General features: G+C 42.1%; 1 protein-coding gene across 1 annotated transcript; it reads right to left on the minus strand.

Annotated features, from left to right (window-relative positions):
• Nucleotides 1-748: 748 nt before the first annotated feature.
• CMTM3 (CKLF like MARVEL transmembrane domain containing 3) lies at nt 749-15,697 on the minus strand. The gene is made up of 5 exons (XM_082769845.1): nt 15,541-15,697; nt 7,109-7,264; nt 5,262-5,357; nt 3,909-4,026; nt 749-2,648 (listed from the first exon to the last, which is right to left on the minus strand). The coding sequence occupies exons 1-5, from the start codon at nt 15,652-15,654 to the stop codon at nt 2,620-2,622; spliced, it is 513 nt and encodes a 170-aa protein (XP_082625971.1). The 5' UTR covers nt 15,655-15,697; the 3' UTR covers nt 749-2,619.
• Between the last annotated feature and the right edge of the window lie 774 nt (nt 15,698-16,471).

The raw sequence follows: 16,471 nt of genomic DNA on the forward strand, positions 1-16,471 counted from the left end.
TGACCTCGTTCCCCTGGGAAGACTGTAATTGACTGCTTACTTAATGGATCAGGCTCACAAGATGTGACAGACAACATCCAAAATATATAAAATAAAAGCACAAGTATTACCTGGTCAAAATGAACATTGGAAACACTGCTTTTTGTTTTTTTGTTTTTGTTTTTTTCTTTTTTTCAGGATAATAGAAGGTAAAATGAAAATTTTTGAATACATCTTAATTTTGTTTTACTGTCTGACCATTCAGAGTAATAAATGATAATAATAAAATTGTCTGAACAGGCTATTCAATACATGCCTGGCAAAGTAATCCTGAAGCAATTAATGGGAAAGTTTGCCTCTTCTGTTGATTTTTTTATATTCTGATGTGAAAATGTAACTTAAAATCTGTTGGTTTTCTAGTGATAAGGGATCTCTGATGGCTAAACCTAAAGGGAGTGTTATTTACAATGTGACTGGTTGCCAAGTAAGCTCAGTGTATCTCTGTCTGCTAAATGTGCTAAAACTAATGCCTGTTTTTTTTTGTTTTTGTTGTTTAACAGTAGAGATATTGTTTCTCCTCGCAAGACATGTAACCATGTGTAATTGGTCTCTGGGTGCTGGCTCTGTGCTATCAACTGCTTCCCCAGCCTGTGGTGTCCTTTGTGTTGGAGTTCCCCAAAACACCGTTATTCCTGCTGGTCAGAGGCAAGGCAGTAAAATGAGATCTTAAAATAAGTAAAGAAAACCCAAATTTCTATTAAAAGAGGTTTTAATCCAACATGGTTTCTAAATATTAACCATGTACTAGTTTCCAGCTGTGACATGCAGTACAGTTAAAAAAAAATATATATGTACAAAACAATTGAATATAGAAATGAGCCCAGGTCCCCTGACGTCACAGTGAGTGTCAGTAAAACATGACAAGAGAGAGGAAAGAAATACAGGATTTCTTACAGGAAAAGGTCCAAAGAATTCCTTCTCAGAAAAGCAAAGTGTATTTATCACATTTGGAAGCAAACATTTGTTTTGCTTTTGTTCCTTCAGTGGTCTTGGAAACAGGAGTTGTAGAAGCTGCCTGTCAGACATCTTTGAATCTGGCCAGCACCTTCCCAAGCACCAGCTCGCTGTTAGGTACCGTGCTTTTGCCTGTTAGCAGCCAGCTGCTAGCAGGGAATTGGAACCCAAGCGGTCATTTTGTTCCAAATGAAATCTGCCTTTATTGTTCTAGCTCTGTTTTTCATTTACTCTGTTAGTACCATCTGCTCTCATTTTAATTATTTTTGTTAAAGCCACCTGTTCTGGTGCTATATTAATCTTTTTAATGTATACAGGTTTCTTAGTAATAGACCTGATGCCATATAAGAGAAGCATGCCATGCTTTTTCCAAGTAATACATGTTTACATGTGGATGCGCATTTCAAGGTAGGCTGTGCTACCCAAGAAAACATGAACTGATGGAAATTCAGAAAGTTTTTCCCTCAAAATATTAGATCAAGAGATGAATTGCCCTTTCACAGGATGGTAGGGAATGGGAGAGGGAGGGCTGGGAAAATTAATTTCTTTGCAGATGTTCTTTAGTTTGGAGGTTGACTTTTTTGCCTCTTCACAGTGGGAAGGAGATGTTGCCCTTGGGGGCACAGGTATCCTGAGTTTTTCAGATAATCATCTGTTTTGTGAGCCAGCAGACCAAGTGCAGTGCTACTTCTCATCTGAGATCCAGTATTCGCAATACAGAGCATGAGATCAGACAGGGCTATCTTGCACACCAATATTTGCAGGCTTTGATGAGCAGATAGTGTTGTTGGATGGTATTTGGCAAGCCTTCTTTACCAGTATGTCCAAACATGTACGAGGGCTTCCATGCAAATGGTAGGAAGGGCAGAGTAAGTTGATGCCTCTTCCGTTCTACGTCGTATCTTCGGTGAAATTGCAGAGACAGGAATGTGACCCCATCCAGGCAGCTTCAAAAGTGATCGTGAATGCTTGATGTGCCAGCTAACGTGAGGCACAATTACGCTTGAGTTTTGTTCTTGTTGCAGATTTCCAGTTGTCATTTCTTGTCAGAGATAGGCAGTAGATATTAATGTATTGAAACCAACACATTAACTGTAATCAATCAATGCCTTGATATGGCTGAGATATGGGAATACTCAGACTTTAGATAAAGAAATATTATTAGTTAATCAAGAAAAATATAAATGAAATAGAGGCATTCTGGGCCTCTCTTCTTTGGCACAGCAAGAAGTATTAAAGCTATAAGTGTTAAAGACTTGGAATTAAGAAAGCATATTAAAAGCTCTGCTATAAGTTTCAAATACTATGTTCTCATTTACTCAGTACATTGCAGTGCTGAGTAATGAGGGGCAATGGAGAACTGGTGTTTTGTTTGGATACAGACATCTGTAACAGGTTGAAATCTGTAGAATCTGTACTGTAAATCCTTACTTCTCAGTGTTTAATGGCGATGGGAATAGCGTCCTTTTCCACATCACTGCCCTATGCTTTGGTGATTCCATGAACAGTGAAGTGGAAAGAGGATATCAAGGCTGAATTAAGGGAGATGTTTCAATTGGCAGTGCATTCAGCAGAGAGGAAGGTGCTTGATCATCTTCCCTTCACGCTTCGTTGGTGTTTGGCTTTTCAGTCTGAGTCAGAATCAGAGTCCTCATCTGAAATTAATAATAAAAAAAAACGCAACCAAACAAAAAAATCATAATAATGAAAACATAAACTGGAAGTTGCAGCAGCTTTAGCTCTTGCTGAGAGAGACCTACTGCTTCTCTGTGGGTGCCTGCTTTGAAGGATGTGGCGTATTTAGGAGGAAGCTTTTAAAATGACAGTGCTTGCTAACCTGATAGAGCCTGAAATAGTATTTCACAGGACCTGTGAAATGTTGCTGAGAGGCATTTAGACAGTGGCAACACAGATAACAGTTACAGTGAAAGAAGTCACAAAGATATTGTTAGCATGACCACCAAGAGGAAGTCTGCTTAAGATGTGCTTCCTGTACTAGAGTATTGCTCCCTGCTGTGGGTCACGGTTACGCACTGCCAGTTAAACGGATCTGAAAGCCAGAAGCTTTAGGGCATTAAGAAATCCCTATAGGCTTATAGAGATACATTTGCCCGAGCTTGAGACTGGGCTTGCAAGAAGCAAGAGATTTCTGGCCTTCGCAGTTGAGTAACAGCATGGATGTGGGTTTTTGTATTGGAGGAGCAGTGCTGCTGGGCAGAGCTCTTTCTTGGTCACATCACCAACACAAAGGTGCATGACTACCTGTTTGTAAGTTGATATGTTTCTCTATCTCCAGGCAAATGACCCAATATTTAGCCTAATTTTATACCCTAATAACCTGATTTGTTCTGAGGTAATTTCAGTTTGTGGGGAGAAAGTTCTTGTCTTTCTAAGAGTCTGTTTCCTGTGATCTGTTCATTTGTGTCTTCTTTCCTTAGTCTCTTTGGCCTAAAGCTTACAAAGCACTTAACAGTCTACTAAAATATCTGGAAATGACTGTTAGCTTTACTGTGTATCTTCTGGGATAAGTCGTAATAATAAAGAGATGATAAAGAGAAAAGAGCTTTTTAGACAACTAAACTAAGACATTTTGATGGGAGTCCCCTAAATCCAACTTCCAACTTCTACAGTAGAAGTTGGAAGTTGGACTTAGGGGACTTTCAAACGTAGATGGCACAAAACTGAGAAACTAAACTTCAAATTCTTGGCTTGCTAGTATCTTTATAAATAATTAAAATTCCAGTTCTGTTTTAAGACTGAGGAACTTCATAATTCAGCCTGCTCAAGGCATAGAAATCTCAGGTAGCCAAGAAAGGAAACTCTTTAATGAGTGCTCTTGCTCTCATATGAAGGGTGAATAGAGGAGAAAGTCTCATGCTCTGTGCTGTATGACCAAAATGGGGAATTTTACCTACCTTCTGACTTGCGCCTTTCAGGGGACTCAGAATTGCCTTGCTTGAGGAAAGTAACCAGGTCGTTAAACGTTATGTAGAAATCAATAGCATACACTATTGTGGCTATAAATCCAAATACCTAAAATAGCAAAATAATATTATCTTTAACAACAGTTTATGTCTATCAATGACAAACCAGAATAAGCTTAAGTGACAAAAGAAAATCTCTTGAGGAAAACTTGGGCTTGATTTTGGCTTGCCTCACTCTAAAAAGATGGGGATGGGAAAACCCTGTGACTGGCTGGCATCAACTAACTGAGAGCTATTTTGGGAGCCTGAGCAGTGATCCCTGCAGTTGCTCTGTCAGGTGTGTCCTTAGCCCTTCCCCGGGCTACATCCCTCTCTGTCTTTGCGCATGTCCTGAGTGTCCTGTACCAGGTACCACAGGAGAGTGTAACCTACACTGCCACCATCCCAGGGCATCTCTACCACTCACAAATCACCTCAGTTTCCCTAGAAATCTTTTTTTTTTTTTTAAACTTATTTGCGGGGAGACACATGTCTATTACAGCATGAATTGGGTTGAGATAAAATGATTCTGGAGTTATCTATTCAATGTCAAAGCAGCAGATAGGGTAAATGCTATGTTGCACTGTTCCATGTCTAAACAGAGTGACAAAAATTACAACAAGATCCTTGTTGTGAAATTGTGTATAACATGAGATTGCTTGGTAAAGATCGGTGGCTAACAGTACTGGGTATTGTTCTTCCCTGTCTTCTAATGTCTTAATGCAAATTTCATTTATGAAGCATAAATTATTGATGCCTAGAGTCAAGTTGCAGATGGAGAGGCTGTATCTTATTTCTGAACAGAAAATGCTGACAGCAAAGGCTCTTGCCTGGACAGTCTGTATCCTGGAGGGTAAAATGACGCTGCTCTTGTTTCAACTCATCCAAATAAAATAAAGCAATAGAGGCACAAGGTTGAAATTACTTTAACTTGGATCATCCTTAGAAGTTACATGTATTATTATAATTTCCCCTTCATTCAAGTAATTTTTTCTTTAAGGAACAGATAAGTTTTATGTTCATTTTACAGTTGGTAAAATTAAAAAGCAGAATACAAATAGATGCCTTCCCAAAGTAGTACAATTAACATTGAGCAGCAGCGTTTGGATGAGAACAGCCGTTCGTTGATTCAAAACCTGTTTTTCTAAATAACTGGCCATTTCTTCCTTGCTTAGGGCAAATTCTTTACATAGTTAATTGAAGAAGCTTCTACTACTTGCAGTGGGGTCAAAATTTCATTGTTTCTGATGTATGTGCCTATGTAATCCACCAAAATACTTAAGTGGGAAGCTCACATCTACTTACTCCTGCTGCTTTAGATGCTCCATCATTGTATTTTGAGACAGCAGCGATTGAAATGGCGAAGTAGATAACAGCAGCAGTGACGCAGCGCAAGAAATCCTGTAAAATAAACCATCTTGCATTGTCAGATCAGTCACGTAATTTCAAAATCCAAACTCCTCTAAGAATCGCTTCAAAAATTATAAATGTTTGGTGTTAAGTCACTGGACTTGCCTGGTGCTGAAGTGTGACTACAGCACGGTATTTGCAGCAGATGAGTTGCTCATCTGGGAAAGATTATTAAATGAAAGATGACTGAAATCTTAGCATTAGCTTCTGCTCCTACACGTTGGTATAAAGCCTCCTTTTATCACATTCTGAGACCTTTCTTCAAGGGCAATCTTTCTGTGACATTTCACATGAGGCATCGCAAGGACTAATGGAAGAATAATTTGAAATGCCTTAAAAAATTTCACTTGTAAGCAGAACTGCAATAGCAAGTGCTCTGCAGGGGTACCACTGCCTATGGGAAGAACGCAAGATGAAAATTGCACAAGTGTGCTTGCTTCCCTACAGAATTAGCCTTGTCTGTAGGAACTCCTCATTCAGGAAATAAACACTTGTAGTGTTAGGGCTATCATTTATACTTAGTTATGTATACCTGGGCCTCCTGCAGCTAGCCTGAAGTGAACGTACCAATTTTTATCATAGAAATATGTGCTGCTGTAGCTCTGCAGGGCAAGGACCATGCCCTCTAATACAAGCAGTGATGTGCTGGAGCAGCCATATCTGTGAACTGTGTATTAAATGAAGAACTGTGATTGCTAGGGCATGTGTAAATCATGTGAATGGAAGAATGGTATCTTGACCTCTGTTCACAATTAGATCTTCTGCCTTTTCAGAACAGATGGATGGATAAGATACCATCTCAAGAGACAAATTCTACAAGAAACTTGATTCCTCTGGAGTCAGACTGAGGTTAGTTATCTACATTCTGTGGCTGGAGTATATTATAGTAATGGATATAATAAACATAAATGCTTTTTTGTCTTAGTTCTGGATAGTGAAATTGAGATTACCATCTGAAAAGCACACAAACTTTCATAGTCTGTCACTGCTGTTGTTTTATCCACAAAAAGGCCTTGCTAATGCTCCCTTTATAAGTTAAGAGTTCCCATTCAAATCTCACCAGGGTGAACTTGTGCTGGACTGTATCAAAAGAGAACCCAAATCGATCGGGTTAGTGTTTTTTTTGTGTGTGTGTGTTTGTACTGCTAGATAAATGTTCCCTTATTAATGTATGTTTGAAGCAACAGAGACATCCAGCGGTCATTGAGCAGTAATTACTTGCAACTGCAAACCTGAAAACTCCCTAATGAGTAGCCAGTGACTGTGTGTGTGAGCCCCTGCCAAAAAGAGCTGCAGGGCATCCCCACTTAACAAATGTAGTTAGCCATTTGCATGTGAGTACGACTCTGCATCTGAACAGTACTTACTTAAGAATTTTCAAACATTTTAGTGAAGTAGGTGCATTACAATGCAGTGTGCCTCAGTTTCTGCATTTGTAAGGGTGGCAACATTGGTCAGGCTGATATTGGCTGCTTTTGAAAATTTCACTGCTAAACCATTTGCGCAGAATCAGGCATAAATTCTATGCTCTAGTAAAACTGTGCTTTGTGTCAACACCTAGAAAGTATATAGTAGATCACAGTTTAAAGAATGCTTTGGAACCTTTTGAATGAGAGGTAATATGGACATATTTCTTGTAAGATGGTAAAGTTGTTAGCAGCCAGCCTAAACTCCAGTACAGTCCCTTCTCTGATGTTCTACTGTACAATTAAATCTGTGCTTGTATTTCACATTTCACTTACCGTCAAAGGCCAGTAGAGTCCTTTAAACTTCTCATTAAGTTTAGAGGCATAGGCAAAAAAAAGAAACAACGCCAGCAGAAATTCTAGGAGTGGTGCCATCATGAAAGAGGCAGCTGAAGATGCAATATAGCAGATAAAGATGATAAATGACAGCACCTACAAGAAAAGGAAAACACTAGTTATTCGCATGGAAAAGCCTCAGGCAGCTGAGCAGCTTTGAAGTGTTACTCTGCTGGTGATGGCATATCTTGCTTCCCACTTCTCTTGCACCAAATGAATATTCTTGTTTGTTGAGGAATAACTCTAATGTCATTTATTTCAGTGTATGTAAAAGTAACTTTCCAGACAGCTTGATGCATTTGCACCTATCTGAGTCAATAATTTGCTCTGGATTGTAAGCAACTCTGATAACATAATTCTGAAAATAGAGTGGAACATTGCCAAGCAAACAGAGCTTTAAGCTTTCAACTATGACAGTTCTCATTTGAAACACAAATCTTAGTTCATATAGCCCAAAGTAACTCAGCATTTATAATCTCCTTGGAGCTGAAAGAAAGTATTCTGTTGATGGATAGAAAAGACCCGAGAATTAGTTATGTGCTTTCTGTACATCTCTGGTTCTAGTTTCCCAGTGTAAACAACTGTCTAGCTAGCATATTAAATAAAAACACTTTTTGTAAGTGCATTTATTATGTGTTAATTTACACCTGAGCTGCTGTACGCAGCCTTTCCTCTTGAAGGCAAATTTCTGCCCTGGGTGCTCAGATATGTTTTTGGTCACCATAGCAGTAGACACTGTTTAAGTACTAGACCAGCAGGATTTTCTCAACTTTAATTCTAAATTGGGAATTCATATTTTTCACTCATCTAACCCTAAAAATAGACATATTTCTCCCCTACATGGTACCTCTGAGGGCTTTGGGACCTTGGGACTTTTGGGTTCTCAAAAAGCACAAATGTTTGGACAGAGATCATCAGTGCATTTCCCTCATTAAATTTCATAACCATGGCTTTATTTGATTGTTGCTAGTGTGTGTTCCTGTGAACCACCTGTACTTAAATAAATACCTTCATTATATTTGAAAGGTAAGGCATTAATTGCGCCTATGAGAGATATGTCAAACCTCACATACATGCATCAAAAGAGCCCATTTACATATAGTGGGCAAATAAGCAGTTCAATCCTATTGAAATGATTTGTTAATTTGATAAATTAAGAAGCCTTTATTCTAAATTCTGTAAAAGCAGTCAGTTCTTGACCAGGACCATAGTAACGGGAGTATATTGTTTTGATCCATTAGGACTGGGTGGTAAATTTGAAAGGATGTGACATTTTCAGAAAAATACTGTATTTATCTTAAAAATGCCTCTGTGCAGTTCTTGTTTCATTAAGTTGTAGAAAGATGGTTTGATTTATTATACAGAGTTCATTTCCACACTGAGGGCTGTTGTCTGTTAATATTTATCCTATTTGTTGTTATTTCTCTTACTATTATTTGCTATTGCTTGAATAACCTCTTTGCAGGCTTTTCCAGAGTTTTCATATAGTGGGAGGGAACTCGATGTACATGTATCTTATCCTGTTATTTTATTTCTGTGAATGAAAAGTAATACATATTGTTTGAACAGAAGATGGACGTAACAGAACTTGAGAACTGATAGGAGGAGAGAGGACTTCTTCCTCCTCCTTGTCATACTGCCCATTCCTTCCCACCACCTCACCCAAGGAATGAGAACAGAAAGAACTCGACTTCAGCTTTGTGTATCTGGTTCACCCATGTTTGTGGAATGTAATTTAGACTTGGTTTCAAGTTTTCTAGGTTCAAAAAATTGCTATGTAGATAGGACATCTCTTTCATGTTTATTCTTGTGTTTAAAAAAAACTCTCCCTTTTTTTCTGGCTACAGGAAAGCATATGACAGCCGTGATCCAGAGACAGAGAAATACTCAGGGATGAACAGCAGTAGGGAGGAGATGCATTCAGGGTAGGTCCAACCAAGGAAAACCCTTTCAACATCAAAAAGTTAGACCTGACCTACACTTCGCAGATCCTTTATGAAAGAATTAAGTGCATTATATGTTAAATAATACATCATATGACAGCAGTGAGGGAAGGTAAAGAGACAAATTTCAGATCTGTAAGTTCATGAAGCACAGCAGAGATGACTTTGATCTCGGTTCCGTTTGATACGGTAACTCCTATGCTGCCTTTAAACTGTGAAAAAGGTTTTCTGTCAGAAGCATTAATTATTAGGTAAAATGAAGGGCCTTTCTGTTCTCTTAAGATCAGCCTTATGGTAATCTGTGTAATTTGAGGATCCCATGCTCTTCCCCTCAACCCCGTGGCCCTGAGCAGGTCTTCAGCAGTATGAAGCGCTCTACAGCAGAGCCTCAGGTGCTGCAACACAGCTCAGGACACAAACCATGTTTCATGCAAGAGCACTCCAAGGGGACTTTTCCTGTTCCTCTGTGCTGGTGTGATGACAGTGTTCCTGTCTGGGTTAAAAATAAACTGCTGGACAGATGAAAGGATCAGCCTGAGCGTTCTGGCTTTCTAATCTGGTCCCATTCAAAGAAGGTGGCATCTGGCAAAGTATTGTCTATTATAAAACCTAGTCAATTGGCTAGTTACTTGCTCACACAAATGCCTTAGTTTTTGATAGAATCGGAGCAATCTCCTGCCTATTCCTTAACCCTGGTGAATGGTGATAATACTCCCAGCTCAACCACCAAAACGACTGCTGGTTGGGGTCCAGCCACTCAGAGCTTTCCGTGCCTTACACTACTTGTCAGCATCCTATCGTGCTCAGGAAGGACATGTCAGGGCCGGATTAAAAAACTCTGAATTGCAAGAGTTCCCTTGATTTCAGTAGTTACTGATAACAATAGTAAAAGGGAAAGAAGCCAACACAAAGAGTGATAATTGCTCCTCTACTCATCCCTTGTTTTAGTGGTGTTCAGAGCCCGAAAAGGTCTGAGGAGTGTTTTATTACTAGCACATAAGTGAAATACCCACCCACAAAATACTGGATCAGCTTTTGAAAATGAAGGTTTGACAGACAGTGTTCTTAGATGTTAGAGCCTTCAACGAGGTGAGGCTGGAAGGCACTCAGAGGGAAGCAGCAAGGCTTGGGAAGAAAAAATGAAACAAGAGGAAGGAGGTGCCTCATGGCTCTGTCAGGTGGTGGCTGCTGTGCTGCAACTTGTTCTTTGGCTTTCTTGCTTTGTTTGTCTGGTGCTTATGTCAGAGCCCTGACATGGATATTAATGCCTGATCTGCTCTGTAACTTGGGGACAGTTCTGCATAATACAAGAGCACACAAAGCTGTCAGCTTCTGACTGTTTCTCATTTCTCTTCTTGTAGAGCTCATTTCCCCTTCTGATGGGTGGAGTGCACGGACTCCCTGAGCAATATCCTAACAGTATTGTTATCTAAGACTATTTTCTCTGTTTTTTGAAACATAAAAGTGACTAGGTAACTTGTTAGCATCTGACCTTTTAATTGCAGTGCTAGTAAGTGAAGGAGTTGATACCATCTGAAAACTTGGTAACTTTAAAATATACTTCTCTTCCCCCAATAAAAACACTGATGGGCCAGTTTGTACCCAGAAATAACGAACACCTATTTATTTACTTCTCCAGATTTCAAATCTTTGAGACAAATATCTAGCAAACTGAAAGTTGCTCTAAAATATGACTACATCAAAGCAACCTTCAGAATGTAGCCTGACCCCTCTAAAGGACTGTCAAATGATCCAGTGCATGTCACGCTTGCTTCACACTTTTTTTTTTAAACTGAAGTTGCACTTTTAAACATTCACTTCAGAGAGGTCATTTCTCTAACAGCTCTATATCTGCTATAAAAAAAAAAAGAGAGGAAGTTTGTGAGGCTCAGTGCAGTTGCAAGTTTATTTCTAGCACTTTCAAACTCAGAAAGCACTGCTGCTTTGGGGAGGGGGGTGAAATGGGGGAGTGTTTATCAATTGCGTTAATTTGTATTTACATGGGGGGTTTTCTTTTGCTCCTGGGATTACATCCTTGTGATTGATAGCAGTTAAGGAGTCTGAGTTGTTCCTGCCCTCCTGCTGAAAGGTTAATGTGATCCTTGCCACCTTTGCTGTGGAGGAATATTTGAAGGCAAAAAGCTCTTGTTCAGCAAAGGGCAGAACAAGATCCTATCATGCTCTGGCCGTGGTATGAATATAAAAAGTCTTGTCAAGAGAAGAGGCCCAGTTTTTCACTAAGCACATTTTTTGGGGGGAACGTACCCAATTAATGAAAAATATAATTAAATATTACTTTTTAAAAAAGGAACTCTTGGTATTGTATTTGATACAGTAAACTTCTTCCATGCAGTATTTACTTAATAATGTGTTTCTGGGCTTCATCAACTGGCCAGACACTATGAAGGCTATACTTTATCGCATAGCCAGCTTTCAATGTAAGGTATAAAATAAAATTACTTAGTGCGATTAAAGCAGCGTGCTCCTTAAGGGAAGACTGCTAAAGTGCTGAGGTCACAGGCAGGATGTGAAGGCGTTTGTCTCCCCTGTGCATGAAGAACAGACCCACTCCAGCCCGTGGGGGGATGACACGGATGCCAGGAAGCAGCTTACATCATTGTACACAACTCCACACGCCCTGCTGTACTTCACTTGCTGCTCTGTGTGGCCAAATGTGTGCAGCTCATTTCCCCCTCCACAGAAAAGAACAGGTTTGCTTAAATAGTTTAAAAAGTGACTAGCAGTGATGTCTTTTGGATAACTGTGTATTTTGTTACTGTTCACTAGCAGAGAGAGAGAGATCTTAGGGGTCTCTACTGTTGAGTTACTTCATGTTCCTTGTGGAGTCACCTTGGTTCTTGGTCCACCCAGAGTTAGTGGCAGGGCTCGCCTGGCTACAGACCCAGAGAAAGTCACAGGGCTTGTCTTCAGGGACGGCTTTGCACAGAGAATCTGGAAATGTCAGTTATGCAGTGCAGTTCAGAGAAGACTGAAAAGATAAAAGAAGACAGACAGGAAGAGAAGAAAAAACAGATAAAACAATTTCTACATCCTTTGTGTTGTCACAAAGGTGACACAGGACAACCTGAGGTAGTCATATTTTTATTACACAATTTGTAATGCTATTGCATAGTGGATTCTAGGGAATGAGCATGGCTGTTCAATGGTTCCAACATGGGACAGAGGGAACTAGAAAATAGGCCTCTTATGCAGGAGGAGAGCATGGATGATGTGTTGGCCTTCAAGATGGCAACTTGAATATTAAGGAAAAATGAACAGCTTAAAATGAGTTTTGAAGTATATAGAAGATATGGTATGGAGAGAAAATAGAAAGGAAAATAAAAATAACCTTGTCAGAGAGAGTGGTGATTAGAAAGCAGTGGAGCCAGACAGAATAAACAGGATCAGGAGAGAGACAGCAAAGCTTATATACGTATTTGATGTTGCTGCTCCTTTGTGGCTGTGTAGCTATCCCAGATGGAATAAAAAATTCATAAGGTAGGAAGATCAAAAGGAAAAGGAGCAGGGGGAAAAACAACTTCCTTCTCTGAATAAAATTTGAGATGATTAAGCTTCTAGCTGTAATTAGTTTCATCACCAGCGTAACTTGTTCTAGAGGAAGTGCCAGAATGCCCAGATTTGGTAGCCCACAGAGCAGCTGACATGAAAGACTGGATGCTGACAGTGTTTGGGTGCACTTTCACTTTGTAGAAGAATGTGCGTGAATGTTATTTTAAGAATATTTTCAAAATGTTTTTTAAAAGCTGGCTCTGGCAGTTTCCTTCCCTCTGAGCTCCGCAGTCCTGCCCAGCAGGCTCACTTTTGGAGCTCCGTGCAGCTCTCCTCCAGGATGCCCCAGCAAAAGTGGTACCAGTGCTGCACGTGGCAGGCTGAGAGGCTCATTCCGTTTCCTTGGCTGTGTTCTGTGAAGGCTGGGGGCTTGGTTTCTCCAAGAAAGGCCACATTGTCTTCTGTGTCTACCAAGACCTCAAATGGTGCAAATTAAGGAGTGGTTGAATGTGGCAGTTGTCTGAATTCATAAAGTCCGTCAGTCTGCTCTAATTTATGACAGCTGAACTGATTGTATGTCAGCCAGGTCTATTGGACAAAACAAGACAATTTAATGGAGTTACTGGCACCAAGTGCACTAGCAGCAAGGTTGCTGGGCTGAAGGAATTTCCTGAAGCCCAATTCTGTTCCTTGCAGTCATAGACTGAAAAGAAGTACAGCCATATAGCCCAGATATATTTGCAAGTTGCTTCTTTGCTTTGGTGGTATGATACTTTACAGAATATGATGGTTTGCTTTTTTTGATGTTGAAACAAATTTTTTTGGCATTTTCAGTAGCTGAACAAAGAACCTCTGAACTACCTGCAGGGGTGCTAATATTTGCATGACCTTAATGACTGAGAAATAAAGTGCATTTCTTGTGACTTGCCAAGCTGCTGAATAATGTCAGAGAGATTCAGTAGCAATAATGAGAAACCCATTTTGTTTCTGAGTAAAAGATGCTGTTCAAAATCTGCATCCCACGAATACAATTTACATACATTTATGCAGGACCTCACCCAACCCTAGTACTGTCAAAGAGCAGGAATCAGACGTTTAATGCAACCAATGGAAAGCTAAAGCTGAAACACAGATTTCAACTATGATAGATTTAACTTGGACTCATCTTCAAATATCTGGCACTGTATTTCTTTAATTGTATACAGACTTTTTTTTTCAGGGGTCTGCGTTGTTTTCAGGGATTTCTTCTGGCAAAGCTGATGCTACTGGAGAGAAACTACTGCTGCCTCCCCTCTGCCAAGAAACGTCATCCTAAACATGTGGGCTGGCCTGCAAGGAGCTCACAGAAAGCTTACGCTGCAGCTTTGACAGATGGATCTTAGAGCTGCTTTCAGTCCGCCAAACCCTCAGGAAGCCCTAAATGGCCTTACAAAGGATAAATCCCTATTGTGTCAGGACACAGCAGTTTTTATTACTTTGGAGAGGCATAATCAGTACTTCTCTCTGTCAACAGAAGGGTAAGTCTGATCCCATGACCAGAATACTATTCCTCAAATATGTCACCCATCAGAAATGTTAAAAAGCCAGGCACCCTGAAAGTTGTCATTTGCTGGCTGTGAGGTTTTATGCGGAATTCCAGTACATGTCATAGTGCATAACAAAAATAGGTGCCAAAGAAGCAAAGTTGGTTGGGCTTTCGTATCATCTAAATGTGTTTCTTGTCAGCTGCAGATGCTGTATGAATAGGGAGCGGAGCTATGTGGAGTTTTAAGGCTTCCCAGCAGAGCTAACATGCCCCGTGACTTGCGGCTACCCAGCCCCAGGTGTGGATTCCCCACCGCAGAAAATGCCCTCACTTCCTGAACAAGCAGGCTCCTCTCAACGCCAGTCCTACAGCGCCAGGCTGCTTCCCCTCGCTGCCTGCCCCAGGACTGCGCCCACAGACCAAAGGTTCACAGGAGCCGATGGGGAAGGGCTGTCTGGCCCCTTGCCATCACCCATCACCATGGGCACTGTGCAGTGTAGGGCAGCCAGGAGCCCGCCTGTGCTGCTGGCCCTTTCCTTTCTCTTGCTTGAATTGCCTTATTTCCTCCTCTGGGTTAGCGCAGGGAATAGCCACAGACATATTACAGATCTTAAACATACCCATCCCTGGTTTGGGTGGTCTTGGTGTTTGGCTACCTGCTGTCAAAACTGTCAATCTCCTGCTAAAATTACAGACAACTTTGAGTTTGGAAATTGAGAAGTTTAAAGATGCTAAAAGTAATTTCAATCACTTAACTTTCAGTTTAACTTTTGCTTTCTAAGTACCCACTACCCATGTGGCTATGTTCCCTCTTTGCCTGCCAGCTGCCAACTGTTCATCTGTCAGGCTTTCTGGTGTTTTGCTCGCTGGTGTAACACTTGAAGCCCTTGATGGGCAAAGGCCTGTAATTACGGCCATCCCAGACCTCACTACTTGACCCTAAGGAAAACCACAGTGTAGTTCTATGGGAGCAGTTTTTCCAGAGCAAGCTTGTTCTGTGCTATTCGGTACGTTAACAGTAAATCTCTGCCTTTGGGTGAGCCCCTGTGTCCTCCTGGGTGACCAGGGACAAACGAGTGTGGGGGAGCTCAGCCCCGCAGGCTGGAGGCTGCGCTCCCCTGCAGCAGGGCACCCATCACCAATTACCGAGTTCGGTCTGCAGCAGGCACCACAGGCTGCCGTGTGCCCCGTGCTAGCACCAGCACTTACCGCCCGTACCCGGGCACCGTGCTGCCTGTGCGCACCGTGCAAAGGGGGCAGAATGAAACACAAACCGCACGGGGTGCTGCTCCGGCCCCTCTCCCGCTTCCCCAGCGGGCTCTGCCTGCACCGGGGCCGCGGCACCCGCAGGCTGCAGCCCCCCCCCGCCCTTGCCGCCCGCCCCCGGCCCTTACCGACTCGGCGAGCAGCAGCTGCCCCTTGCGGGAGCCGAGGAAGTCCCGCGGCGGCAGCAGCGAGCGCAGCCCCGGCGGGGCGGTGGCCTCGGCCCCCGGCTCGGGCTCCTCCATGGCTGCGGCGGCCGCGGGCTGGCGAGGAGGAGCGCGGGCGGCTCGGGCTGCTGCTGCTGCTTTTTTTTTTTTTTTTTTTTTTTTGAAGGAGGGAAGCGGAAATCGTGACAATGCGGAAACGTGAAAAAAAAAAAAGTTTCAGCATCCCCAAATCCGAGGGGTGGGGGCCCCCGGGGGGGCGGGATCCGCCGGCTGCCCCGCGGTGGCTGCGGGAGGGAGCCTGAGGGGGCAGCGCCCCCCCAGCACCTCGGTTCTCCCCTTAGCACCTCGTTCCCCCCGGCTTCCCCTTCCCCCTGCACTCCTGATGTTTTCACTCCTGTGCTGGGTAGCCCAGGCGGCCTCTTCCTGCCCTGCCCGCAGCTCGGTACCTCACCAGGTGCTCTGTTGCAAGTTCCCTTTCCGCAGCACAAGGCCTTTCATTCCTTTGCTTTTGGCTATTGTGCTGCCTCTGCCTTGAAACTATCCCTCACACCGGTGCTTGCCCTTTAATTTGAATGCTCAGATTTGCTCAGTTGATGCCTAAATTTATGATGGGCTTCCTGAGCTTGAAGTCAGTTGTAGCAGCAAGCCTTACACACACTGTAATAGTTTGTGATGGAAGACACAAACTTCACTTTATCTGCTACCTTCATTGCATGTTAACACCGCAGCATCACTGCGATTGGTACGGAAGAGTTACTTCCAACACTATCACAAACATAAAAATGAAAATTCAGGGATCAAAGGGTCTCAGTAATAAAACATTTACACAGGCTGATGCTCACCACCTGTGGAATGGGGAACACAAGGAAGGGTGAAAAAAATCTGTTCCTAAGAT

The sequence above is a fragment of the Aythya marila genome (assembly GCF_965140915.1).
Source record: "Aythya marila genome assembly, chromosome: 12".
Lineage (NCBI taxonomy): Eukaryota > Metazoa > Chordata > Aves > Anseriformes > Anatidae > Aythya > Aythya marila.